We start from the raw sequence: 25,339 nt of genomic DNA on the forward strand, positions 1-25,339 counted from the left end.
GACTCCAAAATGACACAATACATTATTTACCATTCATTGCTTTTGGGCACAACAATCCAAAACACAACCAAAACAAACTGCAAATGTATCCAACAAGTTTGTAAAGACACAAGTAACATGTGGTCAATATAAGTGAATTTGTCCAAATACCATCAAATGGGAGGACTAGATACATAACATGCTTTCATTTCTTTACTGTAAACCAGATATGTATGAATATACTCTCAATTAAAAAGTGACATTCTGTACTGTCACCTCATATATAACATTTGATATCAAATCCAAAATGCTGGAGTAGAGCCAAATGAAAAGTTATCTTCACTGTCCAAATAAATACGTAGGGGAGTGCATAATGTCAGTTGTATTTGAAACTATAATTACAACCCAACTGTTTTCTTCCTCTTATGTTGGGTAGAATTCTCCATCAAGGTGGTTATACCAAAGAAGAACAATTGGAGTTCAGGGCGATCATCTATGGTAACATCCTGCAGTCTGCTCTGGCCATCATCAGAGGCATGGAGATGCTGTCCATTGACTTTGGATCACCAAAAGGAAGTGTGAGTCCCACTCTGCATCTTTAACCTCTTCTGATCCTCCAAACAGACAATGACACACACTGATAGACATTGACACACCAGCAGAAGTTTCGGTAATTGCACGTTATTCCAATAGAAAGAACAATAATACATTGTTAGCTTAGCGAATTAGCTACTTTAGAATGGAAGGAAATTTAAGTTTTAGTAGCGGTAAAACTCACCATTTGACTTCATGGTGCAGGAAGATGGGCAGAAGCTGTCCAACCTGTCAGACTCCATTGAAGAGGGCTCCATGCCCCCTGAGCTGGCTGATGTCATCAAGAGGCTGTGGAGTGACAGTGGTGTCCAGGCCTCCTTCGAGAGAGCAGCCGAGTATCAGCTCAATGACTCTGCTGGCTAGTGAGTGTCACAGCAACTGTTATAGTCTGTCATGACAGTCATATCTTTGCTGGTACGTGTGAGAGTGATTATGTGGGTCTGGGGGTATGGATGTATGCTAAACTGAAATCTCGCTAAACAGCTACCTTGGAGAATTGGACAGAATCACAAAGTCTGATTACCTGCCCAATGAGCAAGACGTGCTGCGTTCTCGAGTCAAGACAACCGGTATCATCGAGGAGCAGTTCTCCTGCAAAGAGCTGCATTTCAGGTGAGGGAATGTTTGCCAAGCATGGGAGACCACAAGCGGCCAATAGTGGATCTCCCATACATCCTTGTAGCGTGTTAATTCCCTTTGATCTTGGGTTTGATTTTGCACAATCACCGGTTAAGTCTGTACAGTCAGATGTTAACATCTCACTTCTTTAACCTCTCTTCTGACAGGATGTTTGATGTGGGCGGCCAGCGGTCGGAGAGAAAGAAGTGGATCCATTGTTTCGAGGGTGTAACCTGCATCATCTTCTGCGGAGCCCTCAGTGCTTATGACATGGTGCTCGTAGAGGACGATGAAGTGGTGGGTTTGGTTCTACAGTTGACCTCTGAAAGGTCCATTAGTTTGTAACAGTTGTGGCCTTTTATGCCCAAATTCTGTACTTTTGTACTGTTTACTTCCAGTTCTCTTTTTAATGCTGTGATCCATTTGGTAAGATTGAAAGAGCATCATGATTTCTGATTCTAACTGAAGAGTATTTTCTCCAGTCTGACTTTGAAGTAAACAATGGATTATTCAGTCACAAGGTTAAATAACTCTACTATCCCATCACATGTTAAAGTCCCTAAGGACATAGCTCAGATGACTAAACATTATGATTGCGTCACAGTCCTATGCCTGATACCACCACCCCAGTTCAAGCACAGAAGACATGTAGAGTTGTGTTTGTGTGATAGTCAAGGGCCCAAAATAGGAAGCAAGATCATATCTTTGGTTTAGAGTAGTTATTATACTAATCCAGCCTGAGGGAGGATTGATGAAACAGAGATTGTTGGCACTTAACCTAACTTTTGTACACTTCTCCACAGAACCGTATGCATGAGTCTCTCCACTTGTTCAACAGTATCTGCAACCACAGGTTCTTCGCCACCACCTCCATTGTGCTCTTCCTCAACAAGAAGGATCTTTTTGAAGAGAAGATCAAAAAGGTCCACCTCAGCATCTGCTTCCCCGACTACGATGGTAAGAGTAACCACAAGTAAAAACAGCATAGTACGATTTCCCACGAGCAGGAATGATGGAAACGTTCTGTCTCTTCTTCTGCAATATGAAGTAGCAGCAAGATAAACAGAATAGGTACTGTCAATTTCATCACCTACAACTTTAAACAAATAAGAACCACTTTATAAGCTGCCCACTTTCTCTACCACTAGGCCCCAACACATATGATGATGCCAGTGACTACATCAAGAAGCAGTTTGAGGAGCTGAACATGAAGAAGGGTGTCAAAGAAATCTATTCCCACTTGACCTGCGCCACGGATACAAAGAACGTGGAGATTGTGTTCGGAGCCGTGACAGACATCATTATCAAAGAGAACCTAAAATCTTGCGGTCTGTTCTAAGCAGATACACAAAGAGGTACAGTAGTTATTGCGTTGGTTCTTGAATTCCAAATCGAGGCCTAGCCTGTACAGACACTTCTACTAGATTTGGACAAATCAGATAATAGACTTGCCTCAGACTAGGTGAAATTTTCACCATGATGGATACACCCATCCAATCTTTTCAGATTTAAAGTGCCTCAAGGGTAGGTTCAATTTGGAATTCAGCATCTTATTCTTTTATGTTCTTTTTTTTGCCTAATTTAAAAAAAAACTTTCTTCCTCACAGATTGTATTTTTCCCCTCTTCCCTTCATTTGGATTCATGTTGAAGTTGAGCAGTAGGAACAGAAGGCACAACAGAAGGCTTTGTAATGTCATAAGACTCTTCAATTCTACACTATCCCTTCATTCCTAACTCCCAACACCCTAAATTATGGGTAATGAAGGCAAATACTAAGAAAACAGCCCCTAACTTACTCCAAAGGGAGTCAACACACATGTCCAACAAATCGAACAAAGATGGCGACATGTTCCTCACGGAGACAATGTGGACGATGTCCTTTAGATGGAAATGTGGATAAGAAGTCAGAAGAACAACCGAATGAACACGTTTGATATAGGTACTTTATTAGATATTCTGGGGTTATTTCTGGCTCTTAAATGGTTTGTGTTGAAGAAAGTGTAGAAAGCTGCTCATGGAATCCAATTGATAAACTTATGAAAGGATACATTTTGAAGAGATCCATCTTACTCAACATGGTCAGAGTGAAGTCCTTTCCAATTACACTGTTCTTGCCCAATGATTTTTAATGTTTATATTTAGTTCTGTTTGGATATGCTTACTGTTTCGCACCAGATGTAACACAGTAAAAAGTTATTCAGCTAATTTCAATCAGCGAGTTCAAATAGCTGAAATTTAAGAAAAAAGTACCATCAAAACAAGTTAGCAATGTATTTTGTAAATAGGGGACCTTAAACATTAATATTCAAATACGTTATGAAAATGTTCAACATCAGTGACATGTTTAGTGATGTGCATGTATATTCCATTTTGACTACTGACAAATGAACCTGTAACTGACTTGTGAAAGATAAACATTCAAAATAAAAATGTATACATAGCAACTGCCATTTCTGCATGTCATCATTCTTTGTATTTTTTTTTACAAAGATATGTGATATGACCTAAAGGTCACACAAAGTTGATTTACTGTTTAAAGGAATACTTTTAAAAAAAATGTGAGGTGAGCGAGCAAATAAAAATATGAACATGTAAAATAAAATTTCAACCCCTTGTAAAAAATAAAAAAAAACAACATTAATACAAACACCTTACCAAGACAGTTTGCCTTTTTGTATAATGGTTTTGAAATTCACACTCACAGGGACCACAGTTTGAGTCCTGGTCAGGGTCCCCCTCTAATGAACTACATTGATGTTAAGTTTTGTAGCCACATAATGAATGCTCGACTTGGACTGTTACCATTTAGGTGCAGGATACCTACAATACTATTGAACTAAAATTCTATAAAGACGAACAAGAGCTCAAGCATTAGAACATTTGAGGTGCTGGTACTCAGCTCAGCTCCGGTGAACTCCTGTCCAAGTCAAGCACATAATCCAAAAGGAAGGCTACAGGTCATCTTTTTTCCTAAAATTACTGTTTGCGATTAACCACGCTTCAACCGAATCGAATACTACAAGGGCAAAGTGAATCATTTAAAATATTAAATTCATATGAATCACAATTTTAAATGTATTTAACCTTTATTTAACAAGGCAAGTCAGTTAAGAAATTATTATTTACAACGACAGCCTACCCCGGCCAAACCCGGACGACGCTGGGCTAATTGTGCGCCACCCTATGGGACTCCCAATCATGGCCGGATGTGATACAGCCTGGATTCGAACCAGGGACTGTAGTGACGCGTTTAGCACTGAGATACAGTGCCTTAGACCGCTGCACCACTCGGGAGCCCAATTGTCCCACCCCAAAACATTTTGGGGATGAAATGTGAAACGGGGCATCCGTTAAACAATAAATTAACTTTGTTAGGCCTAAGACTTAAATGTGTGTTGTATGACATAACCCCCATTGCAGGTGGTGTTGTCAACCACTGACTCATATAACCTTGTGGAGAGATATACAATGCAAACAAACATTTCTATGACACTATGATAATTACTGGTATAATAAGTCAAGTCTTTTACAATCTTATGATTGTAATTGACACTATTGAATAATTAAAAGACAAGTTTGGGCCACATTCCATTTTAATGCAAGGAACATTCGTTCAATTTAGACAACTGTTCAAATGTCCAAATAGCAATTGTTTTTTGCTTGCTTATATATTTTGTAGGTTAACTATGTATTTTTATTCATGTTTTTTGTAACTTTCTACAGAAGCCCAGAGGACATATGAATAAAAATACAATTCCCTCCTTATGCCGAGATCATGACTTATGTATTTATCTCATGATTTCTACATAACAAAAGTTGTTTTGTCGAGATCACCAAAAGTAGCACACATCATCCATTCATATGTGCAGATGCACGATAGCCACCTTATCAAGGAGCCCTGTGGCTGCGTTGAAGGTAATGCGGGGCATTTACGCCCTGAATGCTGCCTAACAGGCAGCGGCATCTCCCAGGCTGCGTGCCCCCCTGAAGACCACAGCCAATCTCATGCAAGGAACAACGCAACTAACTAGGCTAGTCTTGTGAGCTAGCTAGTTAGCTAGGTAGTCCTGTTAGCTAGCTACCTAACTTGTTATATTGCATAACTGATGTGTATAATTATAAAAAGGTAATTTAATATAACATTTACAGTGAGTGACGTCCATTCCTGACAGGCTGATCAGATTCAATTTCAGCCTTAGAGGCTGATAAATCAGGATGCTGCCTTGTAGGCGGTTTCATATGTAAGGTTCCTTGCAGACAGCCTACAAGGCAGCATCCTGACTGATCAGCCTCAGACACTACTACTGAATTTGATCGGCTGGCCAGGAATAGAGTGCACCCACTCTTGATCATATGCATTATGCACCAATTGCTGCAGGCAAGGAACTTCACCTATGAAACAGAAGGAGTTTTATCTATGAAACAACCTACAAGTCAGCATCCTGATGTTTCAGACTGAGGCTACTTTTGAATCTGATCAGCCTGTCAGGATTAGAGCTCACCCACTCTGTAATGGTAAATATTATCCATAAAACAAAGTGCCCCTTACAATTATACACACGTCAGTTATGCAAGCTAACAACCAGCATAGATAACAAGACTACCTAGCTAACTCGCTCACAAGACTAGCCAAGTTAGCTGCATTGTTGCTTGCATGCGATTGGCTGTGGTCTTTGATGTGGCATACAGCCTGGGAGACAGAGGTGCCTGTCAGGCATCGTTCAGGGCTTAAATGCACCATGAGGGCTTAGCTGCCACATGAGCTTTTAGCTCAAGGTAACATAGAATGTTATCAAGCTAACTTATAAACGGATAATGAGCTCAAAACACAAATGAAAGCATGAGGTTAGTATTAAATGTACCATCCTTTAGTGTAGCAATCATAAAAAATGTATGCGCTGATCCACTGTGGGCTCTGCCACCTCAGTCATACTGTTAATCAATACGTCTACTCCCATTTATATAGTTTCTCGTGATCTCAACAAAACAACTTTTGTGATCGACATAATGGGGGAATTAGTCCTCTGAACTTCTGTAACTTTCTCCAGGCCTTTGCTATAAATAAGAATATATTTTCAGTCAACTCACCTGGTAAAATAAAAAATAAAAAGCATGTTTTCAAAAGGAGGAGCATTTAAAATGGCTTCCAGGCAAATACTTTTAGCTTATATTAAGGCCATTGTCTTCAGCGAAAGGCCATAATAATCTTTATACAAAATAGTTATATCCAAAATAACATAAAACAAGTTAAGGCAACCATTAAAAAAAAAAATGTTTTCTTTAAAAGTGGTTTTAAAACATTAAGTGATGTCTTACAGTCTGCTAAGAGCTAGTATAATACTTCAGTGTTATGTAACGATCTGAATGGTGATATATTAAAACAATCAGAATTCAGCACATTAAAATCCCCACGAGAATACTGATTAACACTAGAGGACACAATTCCACAACAACAATTTAGGTTGAGCAATGACCATTTACACTAAGTGTACAAAACACTAGGAACATCTACTCTTTCCATGACAGACTGACCAGGTGAATGCTATGATCGCTTATTGATCACTTGTTTAATCCACTTCAAATCAGTGTAGATGAAGGGGAGGAGACAGGTTAAAGAAGGATTTTTAAGCCTTGAGACAATTGAGAAATGGATTGTCTATGTGCCATTCAGAGGGTGAATGGGAAGACAAAATATTTAAGTGCTTTTGAACAGGGTATGGTAGTAGTGTGCCAAGAACTGCAACACTGCTGGGTTTTTCACTCAACAGTTTCCCGTGTGTATTAAGAATGGCCCATCACTTAAAGGTTAAAGGACATCCAGCCAACTTGACAATTGTGGAAGTATTGGTGTCAACATGGGCCAGCATCCATGTGGAACACCTTGTAGAGTCCATACGCCAACAAATTGAGGCTATTCCGAGGGCAAAAGGGGGTGCACTCAATATTAGGAAGGTGCTCCTAATGTTTTGTACCCTCAGTGTATACAGTTATAAAGATAAGTTGTCAAAATTAGAAAATGCATAATAGTTGTGATCCCTTATTCAACATTTACAATGTAATTAATACATTTGAACCCTTTACAGTGAATGCTGAAAGCCTAAAAAGTGCAGAATGTTTTAAAGACATTTTACAGAAAATCAGTCCATAGCTAAGGAATCCATAAGAGCAAAAAGATAGAAAACCAAAACCACATAAGTGCTCCATGTAATCTTGTTTTGAAATATCCAAGGATTCATACATTATGGCAACAGTTTATGGTCTAAAAACCCATCCTGTATATGGTCTAACTGTCAAAAAGGCAATGATTGATTTACACCTGTAAATGTGTGATTCCTAAACACTCCAGCCCCGATGATGACAAGACAGATGATGTTGCAGGAGTCTCAGTACAAGCCGACCTCCTTCAGGTTGGCTTTAATGATGACGTCAGTGACAGAGTCAAAGACAAACTGCACGTTCTTAGTGTCAGTAGCACAAGTGAAATGGGTGTAGATCTCCTTTGTATCCTTACGCTTGTTCAAGTCCTCAAACTGACACTGAATGTAGGTTGACGCCTCTTTGAATACGTTTGAACCTAGAGCAGAGGGGAATATGTTTTCAATATAATTTATGCAATTATTCTCACAAGGACATGCAATATATGTGTGACTTAATTAATACATTGCTTTGAGCAAACTAGTCATTTCCTACTATAGACTAAAAACTTGCTAAACTCAAATATCCTGCTTCAGCAAAGTGTGCCATGAAGCTCCTCCCATATTGCACAAGCTAATATTTCATAATAGAGGTATAACTCATTCCTCAAACATCTCAAAAAAGAATCCACTGTGTGCAAATGCACTGCGGTTACTATAACAATCACACAGGAAATTGTGCTTTGTGCTGTTTTATAGGATGCTGATTCCTAAATATCCACCTGTATATCTCTGAAATGTCAAAGACTGTATTAGTAGCCCTTTACACTCGTACACAAATGGAAAATGGAAGATTTTGGTACTGATAAGTGCCTTAACATTGGTACGCAGTGGCTGCACAGTAACACGCTAAACATGACATCAGTGCTCAGACTGTGCTTCACAGTGCTGTATAGGTTTTGACAGACAGCCGTTGTGAACTTGAGCACCGTTGTGATTCATAATGGATCGTTTTTGGGTTGCATAAACAACAGTAATTGTGTGATGGCGGGGATGCAGGGATGTGTTCCAAACAAAAACTACAAGTGTGCTTGCTCTAGTTCCTCAACTGCATAGCTAGGATATCTAAAAAAAAAAAACACCTTAGTTGAAGACTCTTCTTTGAGTCATAAAAGTGCTTTGAAAATCAAATGTTGCTTGTCACATACACCAAATAGAACAAGTGTAGACCTTAGTGAAATGCTTACTTACAAGCCTTTAAACAACAATGTACTTAAGAAAAATGCGTGGTAAGTAAAAAATAGATAAGTAAAAATAAGTATAAAATATTTAATGAGCAGCAGTAAAATAGCAATAGCGAGGCTATATAAAAGGGGGAACCGGTACAGAGTCAATGTGCGGGGGCACCAGTTAGTCGGGGTAATTGAGGTAATACAGTTGAAGTCGGAAGTTTACATACACTTAGGTTGGAGTCAATAAAACTCGTTTTTCAACCACTCCACAAAGTTCTAGTTAACAAACTATAGTTTTTGGCAAGTCGGTTAGGAGATCTATTTTTTGATTGACACGTAATTTTTCCTACAATTGTTTACAGACAGATTATTTCACTTATAATTCAATGTATCACAATTCCAGTGGGTCAGAAGTTCACATACACTAAGTTGACTGTGCCGTTAAACAGGTAGGAAAAATGTCAGAAAATGATGTCATGGCTTTAGAAGATTCTGAGGTGTACCTGTGGATGCATTTCAAGGCCTACCTTCAAACTCAGTGCCTCTGATTGAATTGCGACTCTACTTTGTTTGATTGCCTTGCGGAGGGAATAGCTACACTGTTTGTATTCGGTCAAGTTTCCGGTCACCTTGCCCTGGTTAAAAGCAGTGGTTCGTGCCTTCAGTTTCGCGCGAATGCTGCCATCAATCCACGGTTTCTGGTTTGGGAATGTTTTAATCGTTGCTGTGGGTATAACATCGTCAATGCACTTTCTAATGAACTCGCTCGGACCAACGTTGAACAGACCTGAGCGCGGGAGCTTCTTGTTTTAGTCTCTGTCTGTAGGCTGGACGCAACAAAATGGAGTCGTGGTCAGCTTTTCCGAAAGGAGGGCGCGGGAGGGCCTTCTATGCATCGCGGAAGTTAGAATAACAATGATCCAGGGTTTTACCAGCCCTGGTTGCGCAATCGATATGCTGATAGACTTTAGGGAGTCTTGTTTTCAGATTAGCCTTGTTAAAATCCCCAGCTACAATGAATGCAGCCTCAGGATATGTGCTTTCCAGGTTACATAGAGTCAAATAAAGTTTGTCCAGGGTCATCAATGTGTCTGCTTGGGGGGGAATATATACGGCTGTGATTATAATCGAAGAGAATTCCCTTGGTAGATAATGCGGTTGACATTTGATTGTGGGGAATTCTAAGTCAGGTGAACAGAAGGACTTGATTTCCTGTATGTTGTTATGATCACACCACATCTCGTTAATCATAGGGTGCTTGTTTCTGTCGGCGCAATGCGCAAAGAAACCAGCTGGCTGCACCGACTCCGATAGTCTCTCGAGTGAGCCATGTTTCCGTGAAGCAAAGAATGCTACCCTTGCATCTCGGATGTCTCTCTGGAATGCTACCCTTGCTCGGATTTCATCAACCTTGTTGTCAAGAGACTGGACATTGGCAAGTAGTATGCTAGGGAGAGGTGTGCGATGTGCCCGTCTCCGGGACCTGACCAGAAGACCGCTTCGTTTGCCCCCTTTACGACTTTGTTGTTTTGGGTCGCCGGCTGGGATCCGATCCATTGTCCTGGGTGGAAGGCAGAACACAGGATCCGCTTCGGGGAAGTTATATTCCTGGACGTAATGATGGTGAGTTGACGTTGCTCTTATATTCAGTAGTTCCTCCCGACTGTATGTAATGAAACCGAAGATTACCTGGGGTACCAATGTAAGAAATAACACGTAAAAAAACAAAACACTGCATAGTTTCCTAGGATCGCGAAGCGAGGTGGCCATCTCTGTCGGCGCCGGAAGTACAAGAGGTATGTGGCATGGTCTACAGTCAATCACGGATTACAAAAAGAAAATCAGCCACGTCACAGACCAGGATGTCTTGCTCCCAGACAGACTAGATAACTTTACCAAAACCTGCAGACTCTCCTTCACTGCAACCGACGTGAGTAAAACATTTAAACGTGTTAACCCTCGCAAGGCTGCAGGCCCAGACGGCATCCCCAGCTGCGTCCTCAGAGCATGCGCAGACCAGCTTGCTGGTGTGTTTACAGACATATTCAATCAATCCTTATCCCAGTCTGCTGTTCCCACATGCTTCAAGAGGGCCACCATTGTTCCTGTTCCAAAGAAAGCTAAGGTAACTGAGCTAAATGACTACCGCCCCGTAGCACTCACTTCCGTCATCATGAAGTGCTTTGAGAGACTAGTCAAGGACCATATCACCTCCTCCCTACCTGACACCCAAGACCCACTAAAATTTGCTTACCGCCCCAATAGGTCCACAGACGACGCCATCGCAACCACACTGCACACTGCACTAACCCATCTGGACAAGAGCAATACCTATGTGAGAATGCTGTTCATCGACTACAGCTCAGCATTTAACACCATAGTGCCCTCCAAACTCATCATCAAGCTCGAGACCCTGGGTCTTGACCCCGCCCTGTGCAACTGGTTACTGGACTTCCTGACGGGCCGCCCCCAGGTGGTGAGGGTAGGTAACAATCTAATCTCCACCCCGCTGATCCTCAACACTGGGGCCCCACAAGGGTGCGTTCTGAGCCCTCTCCTGTGCTCCCTGTTCACCCACGACTGCGTGGCCATGCACGCCTCCAACTCAAATCATCAAGTTTGTGGACGACACTACAGTGGTAGACTTGATTACCAACAACGACGAGACGGCCTACAGGGAGGAGGTGAGGGCCCTCGGAGAAAATAACCTCACACTCAACATTAACAAAACAAAGGAGATGATAGTGGACTTCAGGAAACAGCAGAGGGAGCACCCCTATATCCACATCGACGGGACAGTAGTGGAGGGTAGTAAGTTAAGTTCCTCGGCGTACACATCACGGACAAACTGAATTGGTCCACCCACACAGACAGCGTGGTGAAGAAGGCGCAGCAGCGCCTCTTCAACCTCAGGAGGCTGAAGAAATTTGGCTTGTCCAAAAAGCACTCACAAACTTCTACAGATGCACAATAGAGAGCATCCTGTCAGGCTGTATCACCACCTGGTATGGCAACTGCTCCGCCCACAACCATAAGGCTCTCCAGAGGGTAGTGAGGTCTGCACAACGCATCACCGGGGGCAAACTACTGGACCTCCAGGACACCTACACCACCCGATGTCACAGGAAGGCCAAAAAGATCATCAAGGACAACAACCACCCGAGCCACTGCCTGTTCACCCCGCTATCATCCAGCTCGGTCAGGAGGAATGGGACAAAATTCACCCAACTTATTGTGGGAAGCTTGTGGAAGGCTCCCCAAAACGTTTGACCCAAGGCAATGCTGCCAAATACTAATTGAGTGTATGTAAACTTCTGACCCACTGGGAATGTGATGAGCGAAATAAAACTCTGAAATAAATAAACCTCTATTCTGATATTTTACATTCTTAAAATAAAAGTGGTGATCCTAACTGACCTAAGACTTTAAAAAAATATATATTTATTTTTTTACTAGGAGTAAATGTCAGGAATTGTGAAAAACTGAGTTTAAATGTATTTGACTAAGGTGTATGTAAACTTCTGACTAACTCTACCGACATGTACATACAGTTGATGTGAATATGCATAGATAATAAACATGGAGTTGCATCAGTGTAAAAGAGGGAGGGGGGGCAATGCAAATAGTCTGGGTAGCCATTTGATTAGCTGTTCAGGAGTCTTATGGCTTGGGGTAGAAGCTGGTAAGAAGCATTTTGGAAATAGACTTGGCGCTCCGGTACCGCTTGCCGTGCGGTAGCAGAGAGAACAGTCCATGACTAGGGTGGCTGGAGTCTGACAATTTTTACGGCCTCCCTCTGACACCGCCTGGTACAGAGGTCCTGGATGGCAGGAAGCTTGGCCCCAGTGACGTACTGGCCGTACGCACTCCCCTCTGTAGTGCATTGCAGTCGTTGCCCGAGCAGTTGCCATACCAGGCAGTGATGCAACCAGTTAGGATGCTCTCGATGGTGCAGCTGTAGAACCTTTTGAGGATTTGAGGACCCATGCCCAATTTCTTTAGTTTCCCGAGGGGGAAAAGGCTTTGTCGTGCCCTCTTCACAACGGTCTTGGTGTGTTTGGACCAAGATAGCTTGTTGATGTGGACACCAAGGAACTTGAAGTGCTCAACCTGCTCCACTACAGCCCCGTTAATGAGAATCGGGGCATGCTCGGGTCCTCCTTTTCCTGTAGTCCACAATTATCTCCTTTGTCTTGATCACCTTGAGAGAGCGGTTGTTGTCCTGGCACCACACAGCCAGGTCTCTGACCTCCTCTCTATAAGGTGTCTCGTCGTTGTCAGTGATCAGGCCTACCACTGCTGTGTCATCGGCAAACTTAATGCTGGTTGGGAGTTGTGCCTGGCCATGCAGTCATGAGTAAACATGGAGTACAGGAGGGAACTGAGCACACACCCCTGAGGGGCCCCCATGTTGAGGATCAGCGTGGCGGATGTGTTGTTACCTACCCTTACCACCTGGGGGCGGCCCATCAGTTAGTCCAGAATCAAGTTGCAGAGGGAGGTGTTTAGTCCCAGGGTGTTAAGCTTTGTGATGAGCTTTGAGGGCACTATGGTGTTGAATGCTGAGCAGTAGTCAAAGAACAGCATTCTCACATAGGTGTTCCTTTTGTCCAGGTGGGAAAGGGCAGTGTAGAGTGCAATAGAGATTACGTCACCTGTAGATCTGTTGGGGCGGTATGCAAATTGGAGTGGGTCTAGGGTTTCTGGGATAATGGTGTTGATGTGAGTTATGACCAGCCTTTCAAAGCACTCATGGCTACAGACATAAGTGCTACGGGTAGATAGTCATTTAGGCAGGTTACCTTAGTGATCTTGGGCACAAGGACTATGGTGGTCTGCTTGAAACATGTTGGAATTACAGACTCAGACAGGGAGAGGTTGAAAATGTCAGTGAAGACACTTGCCAGTTGGTCAGCGCATGCTCGGAGTACACGTCCTGGTAATCCATCTGGCCTTGTGAATGTAGACGTGTTTGAAGGTCTTACTCACGTCGTCCAGAACAGCTGATGCGCTCATGCATGTTTCAGTGTTACTTGCCACAAAGCGAGCATAGAAGTCATTTAGCTTGTCTGGTAGGCTCGTGTCACTGGGAAGCTTGCTGCTGTGCTTCCCTTTGTAGTCTAATAGTTTGCAAGCCCTGACACACCCGACGAGAGTCGGAGCCGGTGTCGTTTGATTCGATCTTAGTCCTGTATTTACGCTTTGCCTGCTTGATGGTTCGTCGAAGGGCATAGCGGGATTTCTTATAAGCTTCCTGGTTCGAGTCCTGCTCCTGGAAAGCGTCAGATCTACCGAAACATCCGCTCAGTGCGGATGTTTCCTGTAATCCATGGATTCTGGTTGGGGTATGTACGTACAGTCACTGTGGGGACAATGTCATCGATGCCCTTATTGATAAAGCCAGTGAATGATGTGGTGTACTCCTCAATGCCATCGGAAGAATCCAGGAACATATTCCAGTCTGTGCTAGCAAAATAGTCCTGTAGCTTAGCATCTACTTCATCTGGCCACTTTTTTTATTGACCGAGTCACTAGTGCTTCAGCTTTTGCTTGTAAGCAAGAACCTGGAGGATAGAATTATGGTCAGATTTGCCAAAAGGAGGGCGAGGTGTGTTCATCCCTGTGTGTTCAGTAAAGGTGGTCTAGAGTTTTTTCCCCTCTGGTTGCACATTTAACATGCTGGTAGAAATTAGGTAAAACGGATATAAGTTTCCCTGCGTTAAAGTCCCTGGCCACTAGGAGCGCCGCCTCTGGATGAGCATTTCCTGTTAGCTTATGGCCGTATACAGCTCATTGAGTGCAATCTTAGTGCCAGCATCGGTTTGTGGTGGTAAATAGACAGCTACGAAGAATATATATGAAAACTCTAGGTAGATAGTGTGGTCTACAGCTTATCATGAGATACTCTACCTCAGGTGGGCAAAACCGAGACTTCCTTAGATATCATGCACCAGCTGTTGTTTACAAATATACATAGACCATCACCACCTGCCTTATCAGAGGTTGCGGTTCTATCCTGCCGATACAGTATATAACTCGCCAGCTGTATGTTATTCACGTCGTCTTTCAGCCACAACTCGAATGACTTAGGAACTGTGCACACTCTGGAGAGTTGTGTGGCCACTTGGAGACGCCAGTTAGTCCTCTCACTCAAACAATTGTATTTTTGTTTTGTGTTGTATCTACCCCACATTTTCCAGGAATATTCTTATCATGTTACTGAATGTACTCTCCACAAATGCGGCGAAAAGTACAGAAAATGTATAACGCACATCAAATCAACAGCGGCTTGTTAGAATTCAGTCTTGTGTCAGGTGAACTGTTGTGTCCCTACCTTTAGTCTAATAATTTTTCCATAATCTACAAACTGTTTCCTTTCAATTGTTTAAATGGTTGTGCATAGGCTTTTCATATTTATTCTGTAAGAAACATTTAAATGTATCCCTATCCATACAGGCCAATTCCAATGAGTGTAAAGGGTTAAATATGTACCGGAGTACTCTGGGTAGCAGATAGTGAGGGGGCTCTTCTGGATCTTGTCCTCAAACAGATCCTTCTTGTTGAGAAAGAGGATGACTGAGGTGCCCGTGAACCACTTGTTGTTGCAGATGGAGTCAAACAGCTTCATGCTCTCATGCATACGGTTCTGTGGAGAGATGAGCAGTGTTAGGGTTAGCGTGTGGGCGATTTCTTTTGATAAAGAGTATCATGTCATTACCACAGGACTATAGATCTAGAGTTTATGCCCTGTCCCACTCACCATCTCCTCATCCTCAGCCAACACCAGGTCATAGTCACTGAGCGCAACACAGAAGATGATGGCTGTGACTCCCTCGAAGCAGTGGATCCACTTCTTCCTCTCAGACCTCTGACCCCCCACATCAAACATCCTGCAGCCACAGAGATTCAGGCAGAGAGAAATAACATGAGAAATTGAGAGAAGAGAGAGGACATAAAAAAAAGGGAATGAGTGGGAGAGAGAAAGACAACACTTCTACAGTAAATTGTGGTCACTAGGGGGTTGTACAGACAGCTTTGCGATTTTCTACAATAGTGAATCACTAACTGTAGGGACGAAGGTCCTCAGGTATTATTAGTGTAAGTCGGCGCACGGAGTGCTGTGTTAACAGCTTACTGACTTGAAGTAGAGGTCCTTGAATGTGAAGTGTGTCTCCACAATGCCGGTGGTCTTGACTCTGGTGCGCAGGACATCCTGCTGCGTGGGCACGTAGTTCTGCTGGGATATCCTGTCCAGGTCATTCAGGTAACTGAAGAGGAAGAAAAGGAAACTGACTTAACATGAATTACTTACATACACTACTAGTTACCAATTGTTGGATAATGCCATTTCAAATTGATGAGCTAACACATGTAATAGAAGTTCTGGTTTTGGATCAACCATGGATGTGAACAACAATGCAAGTGAACAAATTAAGCCAATATGGGAGGAATACAAAGAAACAAAGAAAACTATTCCCAAAACAAACTCAGAGTAATTATATGGAAAATTCTCACAAAACTGACACTTGACCCAAAAGAAATTGACAAAATATTTTCCACCATAATTCCTCTTGGCTCACTAAGATTAGGATCTGTATGTATCTATTTCATAATCATTGTTATGTTTATTGCACATATATTATGCATTTTACCACAATGTCCACAACTACCCTAGCAAGAATTATCATTAAGTTCAAAAAGATAAAACAAATCCCTTTCTAATAAGTTTTAACATCGCTAACTTAATGAAAAAGCCTGAGTTAAACATGACACTTAACATGTACTTAGTAATTTCTCATAACACAACCTTTCCTGAATATAGTTTTTTGGTAATAATTACTTGTTATTTTTATGTACACATACTTGGATAAAAATAACAAAAAGGCACACTATCAGATTAAGCAAAAATTACGAAACGCAAACATTTTATTTTTCCTAATATTTCCAAAATATTGGTGCATTACAGAAAAGCAGGTTTGTGAGAATGCATGTTTGGGTAATGAGCGTTTCCTAGTTTACCATTCAAAAACTGTACTGAGCTCTATTAGAGATTCAGTATTCCAAAACATCAAACTTTCATTTGTCAATCCCAAATGACTTGCATAAATCTAAAATCACTGATCTTAATGCAACTGACTAAATACCATTATTTTAGGATAAGTACTGTAATTACGTGCATGTATTTTCAACAGGTCACTTCAGCATAAAAATGTGCCTTTAAAAAAAAGGAATTTAGGAATTTACAGGTAATATTGATGTATTAGGACATGGATGTGTGGTTCTAATGTATTTTAGATGCATTTCTAAATTGAATGGGATTCTACAGGCAAATGGCACAACATGATATGCCTAAAACTTCTAAATACAGTTTCTTCAGAAAGTATTCACACCCCTTGTTTTTTTCCACATTTTGTTGTGTTACAAAGTGGGATGAAAATTAATTTAATTGTATTTTTTTAAATTGTTTACACCAAATACTCATGTCAAAGTGGAAGAAAAAAAATCGAACATTTGTAAAATAAAACACGAACACAGTGCATTTGAAAAGTATTCAGACCCCTTAACTATTTCCACTTTGTTACATTACAGCCTTATTCTAAAATTATTTTTTTTTAAATAAAAATCATTTGCACACAATACCACATAATGACAAAGAAAAACAGGTTTTTAGAAAAATGTTGAAATGTATTAAATAACTGAAATATGACATTTACATAAACTATTCAGACCCTTTACTCAGCAATTACAGCCTTGAGTATGATGCTACAAGCTTGGCACAACTGTATTTGGGGAGTTTCTCCAGTTATTCTCTGCAGATCCTCTGAAGCTCTGTCAGGTTGGATGGGGAGCGGTGCTGCACAGCTATTTTCAAGTCTCTCAAGAGATGTTCGATCGGGTTAATTTCCTGGATCTGGCTGGGCCACTCATGTACATTCAGCGACGTCCCAAAGCCTCTCCTGCGTTGTCTTGGCTGTATGCTTAGGATTGTTGTCCTGTTGGAAGGTAAACCTTCACCCCAGTCTGAGGTCCTAAGCACTGGAGCAGGTTTTCGTCAAGGATCTCTGTACTTTGCTCCATTCATCTTTCCCTCGATCCTGACTAGAATCCCAGTCCCTGCTGCTAAAGAAAATCCCCACAGCATGATGCTGCCACCACCATGCTTCACCGTAGGGATGGTGCCAGGTTTCCTCCAGGCGTGACACTTAGCATTCAGGCCAAAGAGTTCAATCTTGGTTTCATCAGACCAGAGAATCTTGTTTCTCATGGTCAGAGCCCTTTAGGTGCCTGCAGAAATGTTTTGGTACGCTTCCCCAGATCCGTTGACACAACCCTGTCTCGTAGCTCTACGGAGACTTCCTTCGACCTCATGGCTTGGTTTTTGTTCCGACATGCACGGTCAACTGTGGGACCTTATAATAGACAGATGTGTACCTTTCCAAATCATGTCCAATCAATATAAGTTGTAGAAACATCAAGGATAATCAATGGAAACAGGATGCATCTGAGCGCAATGTCGAATCTCACAGAAAAGGGTCTGAATACTTAAGTAAATAAGGTATTTCTGTTCATTTGTCATTATGGGGTATTGTATGTGGATGGACATTTTTTTTTAAATCACAAATTTTAGAATAAGGCTGTAACGTAACTAAATGTGTAAAAAGTCAAGGGGTCTGAACACTTTCGAAAGGAACTATCTTGATTAGAATGTATTCAACCCCCTGAGTCAATACTTGTTAGAATCACCACTGGCAGTGATTACAGCCGTGATTCTTTCTGGGTAAGTCTCGAAGAGCTTTACACACCTGGATTGGGCAACATTTGCCCATTATTATTTTCAAAATTATTCAAGCTCTGTCAAATTGGTTGTTTTCATCATTGCGAGACAAGCATTTTTCAAGTCATGCCATGGATTTCAAGAAGATTTAAGTCAAAATTGTAACTCTGCCACTCAGTAACATTCACTGTCTTCTTGGTAAGCAACTTCAGTGTAGATATGGCCTTGTGTTTTAGACTATTGTCCTGCTGAAAGGTGAATTCATCTCCCAGTTTCTAGTGGAAATGTTTTTCTCTAGGATTTTGTCTGTGCTTAGCTCCATTCAGTTATTATTCAAGAAAAAAAGTGAATTGCGTTGCCACATTTTTGCAGTATTACTTTAGTGCCTTGTTGCAAACAGGATGAATGTTTTGGAATATTTTTATTATGTACAGCCTTAAATTATTTTCACTGACAATTAGGTTTGTATTGTGGAGTAACTACAATGTTGTTGATCTATTCTCAATTCTCCAATCACTGCCATTAAACTCTAACTGTTTTAAAGTCACAATTGGTCTCATGGTGAAATCCCGGGGTTGTTTCCTTCCTCTCCGGATGCCTGTATTTTTGTGGTGACTGGATGTATTGATACACCATCCAAAGTGTAATTAATAACTTCACCATGCTCAAAGGGATATTCAACGTCTGCTTTTTTATTTTTACCCATCTACCAATAGGTGCCCTTCTTTGCGAGGCATTGGAAAACCTCCCTGGTCTTTTTTGGTTGAATCTGTACTTGAAATTCACTCCTCAACTGAGGGACCTTAGAGATAATTGTATATGTTGGGGACAGAGATGAGGTAGTCACGTTGAACACTATTGCGCACAGAGTCCATGCAACTTATGTGACTTGTTATACAAATTTTTACTCCTAAACTTACTTAGGCTTGTCATAACAAAGGTACAGGTACACGTCAAAATGGGGGATGTCCTCCTTTAAAGTACATTCATTTTTTTATTTAACTCGGCTGGTCAGTTAAGAACAAATTCTTATTTACAATGACGACCTACGAGGTTGGGCCAATTGTGCGCTGCCCTATGGGATTCTCAATCACAGCGAGGATGTGATACAGCCTGGACGGCGGGTTGCGCTTTGCGGAATCAAACTCCAGATTGTGGCCTTAAGTTAAGAAATATGAGTGTATAAACACAATTTTTAATTGACAACCCCTATTTAATCAAATAACGGATGTTTAACAAAAATGCTATACAATAGATGTAAAGGAGTGGTCCTAGTAAATAAAGTTACCAGCACAGCAAACTATATGTTAGAATTAGCTTATTATAATTTGCTGAAATGAAAGATATCATTACTGAAACGGACCTAAAAAAATATGCGGTAATGAGAAGTGTGTTTCGGTAATTAGAGGCCAGTAGCTCAATCTACAAGTAATAAGAGACGGCCACTATAATGAGCACACAAAAAAAAGACCACATTGCTGAAGCCCCATTCATGGCTCCATGTTGGTATGGTAAGTTTTCCCAATTTGAGATTTTGTCATTTCGGTATGTCAAGAGTCATAAAGGGGGTGTTTGAGAATAAGATTCTCATTCTGAAGGCATATAAGTGAAGAAATTAAATGAACTTCTGCTCATCTAAGGACTGCTCCTCTACATGATGCGTGAATAAAATGATAAAGATTAGTTTTACAGCAACTTGAAAAAAGTTAGACACTTAACGTAATAAATATTATAATGTAAACTTCAATTAGTATAAATGTTTTGATTTATGGAGAACATATTTTGCGTTTTATAGAAATAAATGACATTTTACTTAGAAAAACCTATTCAAATGACCTGAGAGGCATTTCGATAATAAGAATTTGGGGTGAAAATGTACAAAATTCAGGTGCCAGTGAGTTCAGGACAGACCAAGCTGTAGGCTATTTGTGCAAGGGATAAGAAGTATTTATTATATTTCCACTGGATCAGATCATTAAAACCTTTCTCTTTCATGCCGAGTGGTTATTGAAAGGGAGAGAGAGAGCTGGAAATATTTTAAATACATTGAGGAAATAGTCATTCACAACAGATAAATAAAAATATATAAAAGTCTGCTAAATAACCAAAATAATTTGATATAAAATAAACTCGTAAATAGAATGAAATAATCAAACTCTCACACGCGTGAGCTCTGCATTCGTGTCCACTCTGACAATGAACGGTAAACAACTAATAATATTGAATGCATTAAACAGAAATGACCATAACCAAACAAACATTGTAGATTAGAAATTATCAGAATTAGCGGTAAATGTAGGCTACTACTGGTGATATATGTAAATAGGGAATTGATAGACAGTAACAATCAAAAGGCATACAATTCACACAATGAAGTTACAAAACAACGAATGCACACGAAATGGCGGGACAGAGAGCATTATGGAGAGAGACGTGCCTTGTGCATCTTAGCCACACTCCCTTCTTGGACCATGGCATTCCAGCAGCCTCCTCAATGGATTAGTCCACTGAGACAGGCACAATTCAGACAGGTGTCTCCTGTGCAATAAAATATGTTTTAAATAATATATCTATATATTACACACAGTATCAGTCAAAAGCTTAGACACACCTACTCATTCAATGGTTTTTCTTTATTTTTTACATTATAGAATAGTGAAGACATCAACGCTATAAAATAACACATTTGTGACAAGGTAGGGGTGGTAATAGTCCAAGTCCATATTATGGCAAGAACAGCTCAAGACTGCGTGAGTCAGGCCTTCATGGTCGAATTGCTGCAAAAAACAACAACTACTAAACGACACCAATAAGAAGAAGAGATTTGCTTGGGCCAAGAAACATGAACAACGGACATTAGACCAGTGGAAATCTGTCCTTTGGTCTGAGGAGTCCAAATTTGAGATTTTAGGTTCCAAGAAAACTGGTTGAGAGAATGCCAAGAGTGTGCATAGCTGTCATCAATGCCAAGGGTGGCTACATAGAAGAATCTCAAAAATAAAATGTATTTTGATTTGTTTAACACTTCTTTTGCTTACTACATGATTGTGTTCGTTCAAGGTTTTGATGTCTTCACTATTACTCTACAATGTTGAAAATATTAAAAAGAAAAACCCTTGAATGAGTAGGTGTCCAAACTTTGACTGGTACTGTATATAAAAGCAAAAAATATGCATGTGCTGCCATCATTCTATTTCTATGTGTGCTGATGCAGACATGCGCAAAATTCTACAGGTGTAGTAGACCTTACAGTGAAATGCTTACTTACAGGCTCTAACCAACAACGACATTTAAGTTTAAAAAATAGGTATTAGGTGAACAATAGATAAGAAAATAAATTTAAAAAATCAACAGTAAAAAGAGTGAAAAATAACAGTAGCGAGGCTATAATAGTAGCGAGGCTATATACAGGCACCGGTTAGTCGGGCTAATTGAGCAGAGAGTAGCAGTAGCGTAAAAGAGGGGTTGGTGGGTGGTGGGGCACAATGCAGATAGTCTGGGTAGTCAATGTGCGGGGTCATTTGTGAGGGCTAATTGAGGTAGTACGTACATGAATGTATGTTTAAAGTGACTATGCATATATGATAAACATAGGGTAGCAGCAGCGTAAAGAGGGTTTGGGGGGGGGGGGTGACAATGCAAATAGTCTGGGTAGCCATCTTATTAGCTGTTCGGGAGTCTTATGACTTGGGGGTAAAGCTGTTGAGAAGCCTTTTGGTCCTAGACTTGGCGCTCCGGTATGGCTTGCCATGCGGTAGTAGAGAGAACAGTCTGACTGGGGTGGCTGGGGTCTTTGACAATTTTTAGGGCCTTCCTCTGACACCATCTGGTGTAGAGGTCCTGGATGGCAGGCAGATTAGCCAAAGTGATGTACGCACTACCCTCTGGTCGGAGGCCAAGCAGTTGCTGCCATACCAGGTAGTGATGCAACCCATCAGGATGCTCTCGATGTTGCAGCTGTAGAACTTTTGAGGATCCGAGGACCCATGCCAAATCTTTTTAGTTTCCTCAGGGGGAATAGCCTTTGTCTTCACAACTGTCTTGATGTGTTTGGATCAAGAGAACTTGTTGGTGATGTGGACACCAAGGAACTTGAATCAAGGATGTGTTGTTAACTACCCTTACCACCTGGATGCGGTCTGTCAGGAAGTCCAGGATCCAGTTGGTGTTTAGTCCCAGGATCTTTAGCTTAGTGATGAGCTTTGAGGGCACTATGGTGTTGAACACTGAGCTGTAGTCAATTAATAGTATTCTCACGTAGGTGTTCCTTTTGTCCAGGTGGAAAAGGGCAGTGTGGAGTGCAATAGAGATTGCATCATCTGTGGATCTGTTTGGGAAGTATGCAAATTGGAGTGAGTGGGTCTAGGGTTTCTGGGATAATGGTGTTAATGTGAGCCATTACCAGCCTTTCAAAGTACTTCATGGCTACGGACATGAGTGCTACGGGTTTCCTTAGTGTTCTACAATTTAGGCAGGTTACCTTAGTGTTCTACATCTTGCTTGTTTCAGCAAGGAGCAACAAAGTTTAGTCACGTTGTTAGAGTCCACGTTACCGCAGAAACGGACTCAACCACACGAATGCCCGGCCACCCTCTTTTCAGTCAGCTGCTCGTTAAAATAAATAAAAAAAATCTAAATTATACTTAACACTAGATCTGCTAAAGCAGTCATTTTGACTGCTTATTAATTAAATTACTCAGTCAAGCCTCCGTCCTTCACTTTTCTAAATAACACACTGCCGTTGTTAGAATCATAATATCACATACAGAACTGGAGCTATAACAAATTTTCGGAGGGCATGTCATTTGTTTTATGGTCTTCCCCCCCATTGATCCTCCTCCTCCACCCATTCTCCCAACATTGGAAGAACTAGCTACGGCCGATTATCAGCACAAAATGTCATCACAGAGGGCAGGCCATACAGCTCAAGCAAAAACATCAGCAAATCATGTAACATGATCGCTTCAGAGAGATCATGCATTACCTCCGTTTTGATGACACAGAAACGAGAAATCTAAACAGACAAATGTGCCATGGTATCTGACGTTTGTACAGAACAGCATTGCAAACCAGGAGAGAAGATCCCTATTGATTAACAATTGTTCACAACAAAGGCTTGTTGCTTTGCGCAATATATTGCGAGTAAACCCGACAAGTTTGGAATTAAGTTTTAGTTTGACGTGGACACCAAGTACATGCCGAATGGCTTTCTTAGAATAAGGCCGTAACGTAACAAAATGTGAAAAAAGTCAAGGGGTACTTTCTGAATGCACTGTATATTAAATGTATTTATTACACTGTAATGACTGCTCGTTAGCCTCGATTCTAACACCAGTGATTCAAGTGTTAAACAGTTCTGCCGTTCATTTTTTCATGACGGTCTTCATCCATAATACGGTCATTGTGCCGGGCATACTCTTCACACACCCACACATTGTAATAGTGTATTGTTGTATTGTACATTTTATAATGTAAATTTGAAGTAATGTACATACTGTATGTATAATGCAATGTCTAGTTTGATGTACTATTTTATTTATGATGTAGGCTATTGTTTAATTCCTGTTTGGACCCCAGGAAGATTAGCTGCTGCCTTGTCAGCAGCTAATGGGGAATCTAATAAATACTAAATCTGTAGCCTGTTGATAGTACAGTACATTTTTTTGAAAAGCAAGCGCCAACAGAGGCAGTGGAAAACAGAAAAACATTTCAATGTATACGAAATTAGTCCAGGCCGCAGCCTCCTGATTAACATGTCACATAAGACCTTAGGTACAAGTTCGTTACACTTCTCCCTATTTCCAATGATTTTCTGGAACTCAAATATTATTTTCAGATCATCAGGCTTTCCCTAACCTTGGATGAATTACAGTCAATTGGATTACAGTCTCGCTTCTCATGTTTGAGGATAACCAATATTCCTCAAATCAGTCATAATGGTTCTCTAGTCGTTATAATATTTGATTCAAGTTGTGTTAGAGCAGAGATTTGTAATGCTCTTACTATGAGGCGGAGTCGTTAAGCTGGTATTCTCTAGACCTGCCAAAGCAGATCTGGACCCCTCCGTCCTGCCATAACCTCTTGATGACCCCAGCCAGTTCAGGGGTCATGACCCCTTCTTCTGCAGAGCTGGCCAAGGCAAAAAGCTGGCGGGCATCATCCTGGAGACACAGCAAAACAAAGAAAACCACAGTTACCAACAGGAAACAACAACGCTCGTCTATCGTGGAAACACAGTATGACAACAGAAAAATGTAAATCCCAAATAGGGTTGGACGGAATACAGTTTTCCATACTGTGCCTGCGCTGTCCTGGGATATATGGTATTACTGGTAGTGCACACAGGGGGCGCTATCACCCCCCCACAAAAATCATAATTTACCAGAATGCTAACAAGTACTAAGGAATCCCCATAGTGGATGCTTGGTAAATGCTAACAAGCTCATGGAAACATTTACTACCAAGAAAACCCAGTATCTCAAAGCCTCTCAAAACGTAGTTTGCAGCACGCACAAAATAAATATTAAACAGCAGGGATCTTAATCCAGGAGGGGATTGTCTCTCCTGCAGCTACCAAGAAGCTTGAGCTTGCAAGCTAACATTAGCCACTTAGCTAAACCCAACTGGGGACACTTTATTTGGCACAATTTGATAGTTAACTTAATACGATATATAGCTGGGAAACAGTAGTGAATTTCATACAATTGCAACTTGATCACCTCACTTAAGTTGCGCTACCAGAGTGACAGTACCCATTTTGACAGGGCCCATTTTGCTAGTTGTGTTTCTTTGTAAACAAACACATGTGACTGGCTCAAACATATGTTTTGTGAAACTAGTACCAGTAAGCTTAATAATGAAAAATAATCTAACAGGCAAAATTATTAACACGGTCTGCTTTATTCATTACCTAGTGCACAAGTTGACAGAAGGTATTTATTTAACAAAGTACTAATATTCAAATGTATATACATTTTTTTTTTACTGATGGGATTTCAAAATACAC

At 41.0% G+C, this 25,339-nt stretch overlaps 2 protein-coding genes across 10 annotated transcripts in view; one reads left to right on the forward strand and one right to left on the reverse strand.

The window, feature by feature from the left end:
- LOC139371101 (guanine nucleotide-binding protein G(t) subunit alpha-2-like) overlaps positions 1 to 3,633 on the forward strand; it is a 19,184-nt gene extending 15,551 nt beyond the window's left edge. For 3 of the 4 annotated variants that reach the window (XM_071111173.1, XM_071111170.1, XM_071111172.1), the window contains exons 3-9: positions 416 to 557; positions 778 to 935; positions 1,057 to 1,185; positions 1,359 to 1,488; positions 1,995 to 2,148; positions 2,340 to 2,546; positions 2,799 to 3,633. In XM_071111173.1, coding sequence (XP_070967274.1) covers positions 416 to 557; positions 778 to 935; positions 1,057 to 1,185; positions 1,359 to 1,488; positions 1,995 to 2,148; positions 2,340 to 2,530 — 904 coding nt within the window. In that variant the 3' untranslated portion in view covers positions 2,531 to 2,546; positions 2,799 to 3,633. The remainder of the gene's footprint in view (positions 1 to 415; positions 558 to 777; positions 936 to 1,056; positions 1,186 to 1,358; positions 1,489 to 1,994; positions 2,149 to 2,339; positions 2,547 to 2,798) is intronic. The other variant, XM_071111171.1, reaches the window with a different exon arrangement.
- Positions 3,324 to 25,339, reverse strand: part of LOC139371102 (guanine nucleotide-binding protein G(i) subunit alpha-3-like) — a 24,816-nt gene continuing 2,800 nt past the window's right edge. For 3 of the 6 annotated variants that reach the window (XR_011627204.1, XR_011627205.1, XR_011627206.1), the window contains 6 exons: positions 24,337 to 24,494; positions 15,698 to 15,826; positions 15,319 to 15,448; positions 15,051 to 15,204; positions 6,090 to 7,766; positions 4,260 to 5,365 (listed from right to left, as the gene is read on the reverse strand). Coding sequence is in view for 3 of the 6 variants with exons in the window: in XM_071111174.1 (XP_070967275.1) it covers positions 7,576 to 7,766; positions 15,051 to 15,204; positions 15,319 to 15,448; positions 15,698 to 15,826; positions 24,337 to 24,494 (762 nt within the window). In the remaining 3 variants the exon portion in view is untranslated. Of the gene's footprint in view, positions 7,767 to 15,050; positions 15,205 to 15,318; positions 15,449 to 15,697; positions 15,827 to 24,336; positions 24,495 to 25,339 lie in introns of all 6 variants that reach the window. The other 3 variants (XM_071111174.1, XM_071111175.1, XM_071111176.1) reach the window with 2 other exon arrangements.

Source organism: Oncorhynchus clarkii, chromosome 17, assembly GCF_045791955.1.
Source record: "Oncorhynchus clarkii lewisi isolate Uvic-CL-2024 chromosome 17, UVic_Ocla_1.0, whole genome shotgun sequence".
NCBI lineage: Eukaryota > Metazoa > Chordata > Actinopteri > Salmoniformes > Salmonidae > Oncorhynchus > Oncorhynchus clarkii.